The sequence below is a fragment of the Fonticula alba genome (genome assembly GCF_000388065.1).
Source record: "Fonticula alba strain ATCC 38817 unplaced genomic scaffold supercont2.19, whole genome shotgun sequence".
Taxonomy (NCBI): Eukaryota; order Rotosphaerida; family Fonticulaceae; genus Fonticula; species Fonticula alba.
The window spans coordinates 59,382-60,732 of NW_009242989.1; the positions used below are offsets into that span (position 1 = coordinate 59,382).

The following is a 1,351-nucleotide window of genomic DNA, read 5'->3' on the forward strand; positions in this document are numbered from 1 at the left end:
CCCCGCCGCTCGCAGAGCATCCCCCTGGTGGTGGACCATGTGCCGCTGTGCTTGGCCGTCACCGAGCTCCGGGCCCCCGGAGCCGGCGTCGCCTGCGGGCTGGTCGACGTGTCGACGGCGGTCCTCCTCGCGGCCGGGCCGGGCGTGAGGCTTCTCGGCGCGCCGAGGCTGGTGGCCCTGTCGGCCGGGTGCGCGGCCCCGGCGCAGCACTTCCTCCTGCATGCCATCCACCAGCCGGTGGCCAGCCTGGATGTGCTGTTCGCGCCGGCCGGCGGGCCGGTGGCCCGGGCGCTGGCCGGCTGGCAGCCCGCCGACCCGGACGGGCCATTTTACGTGAAGCACCGCGAGCGGGTGCTGGCGCTCCGGTACGGCGGCTGCGCTCTCGTGTGCGCAGGGGTCTCCCCCCCTCCCCCCCTCCCCCCCTGTTGGCTGACCGCGCGCCATGCAGCATCTGCCCCCGGCCGACCGTGCCGGGGATCGGCCTACGCGCCGGGCCGAAGCTGGCCCTGTCGCTGGACCCGGATCCCACGGGGCGGCCCGTGTCGCTGGAGCTGTGCGAGGCGCCGCCGGCGGTGGCGGTCGCCTGGCTGGAGACCGATGTGAAGCTCGACGAGGTGGACCGCGCGCGCATGCACGGCGAGCTGCTCGGCGCCCCGCTCGGGGCCGGCGATGTGCGTGGCCGCGCCCTCGCCTTCCTGTTTCCCCCCCCTCCGCCGGGCCGGCTCCCCCCGTTGGGGCCTTTGGCCCTGGTTGTTGCCCGGCCTGACACCCTGCTTGCAGATGATCCGCCTCGTCTCGCCGGAGCTCCTGGCGCGCGTGGTCCGCCTGCAGGGGTGGGACTTCGACGCGCTGCCCATGGGCAGGCTGGCCCCCCTGTCGGACCAGACGCTGTGCTACGTGCAAACGGCGCACGGCCCCCCGACGCACGCGCAGCAGCTGGTGCTCCTGCCAGCCGGGCCGCATGGCACGGACGTCCTCATGCTGGTTCCCCTGTTGATGGAGTGCGCGCCGGGCACGCTGCTCGTGTCGGAGGCGGCCTTCCGGCGGCTGGCCCTCGGCGCGCCCCTTGGCTCCCTCCTCTTCGCCTGTCAGGGAGGGTTCCTGGCTGTGCGGTGCGTGTGCCGCACCGCGGTGTGTCTCGCGTGTATGTGGCTGTCTGCTGATTGATTTTGCTGTGTGCCGCAGGCCGAGCGACGAGGTCGGCCGCTTCGACGTCGGCATCCACCCGCAGGACGCCGAGCAGCTGGGCCTGCCGAGCGCCGCGCCGCTGGTGCTGGAGCGGGCGCCGCGCATCCCGCCGGCGAGCAGCGCCACGGTGGCCTTCTGGCCGGCGGAGGGGTGCTCCCCGGCC

General features: G+C 75.1%; 1 protein-coding gene across 1 annotated transcript in view; it reads left to right on the forward strand.

Annotated features, from left to right (window-relative positions):
* Window positions 1–37: 37 nt before the first annotated feature.
* H696_06122 (hypothetical protein) overlaps window positions 38–1,351 on the forward strand; it is a gene marked incomplete at both ends in the record, with an annotated part of 6,486 nt that continues 5,172 nt past the window's right edge. Inside the window, 5 exons of the mRNA XM_009499882.1 lie at window positions 38–47; window positions 83–365; window positions 449–671; window positions 781–1,112; window positions 1,186–1,338. Coding sequence (XP_009498157.1) covers window positions 38–47; window positions 83–365; window positions 449–671; window positions 781–1,112; window positions 1,186–1,338 — 1,001 coding nt within the window. The remainder of the gene's footprint in view (window positions 48–82; window positions 366–448; window positions 672–780; window positions 1,113–1,185; window positions 1,339–1,351) is intronic.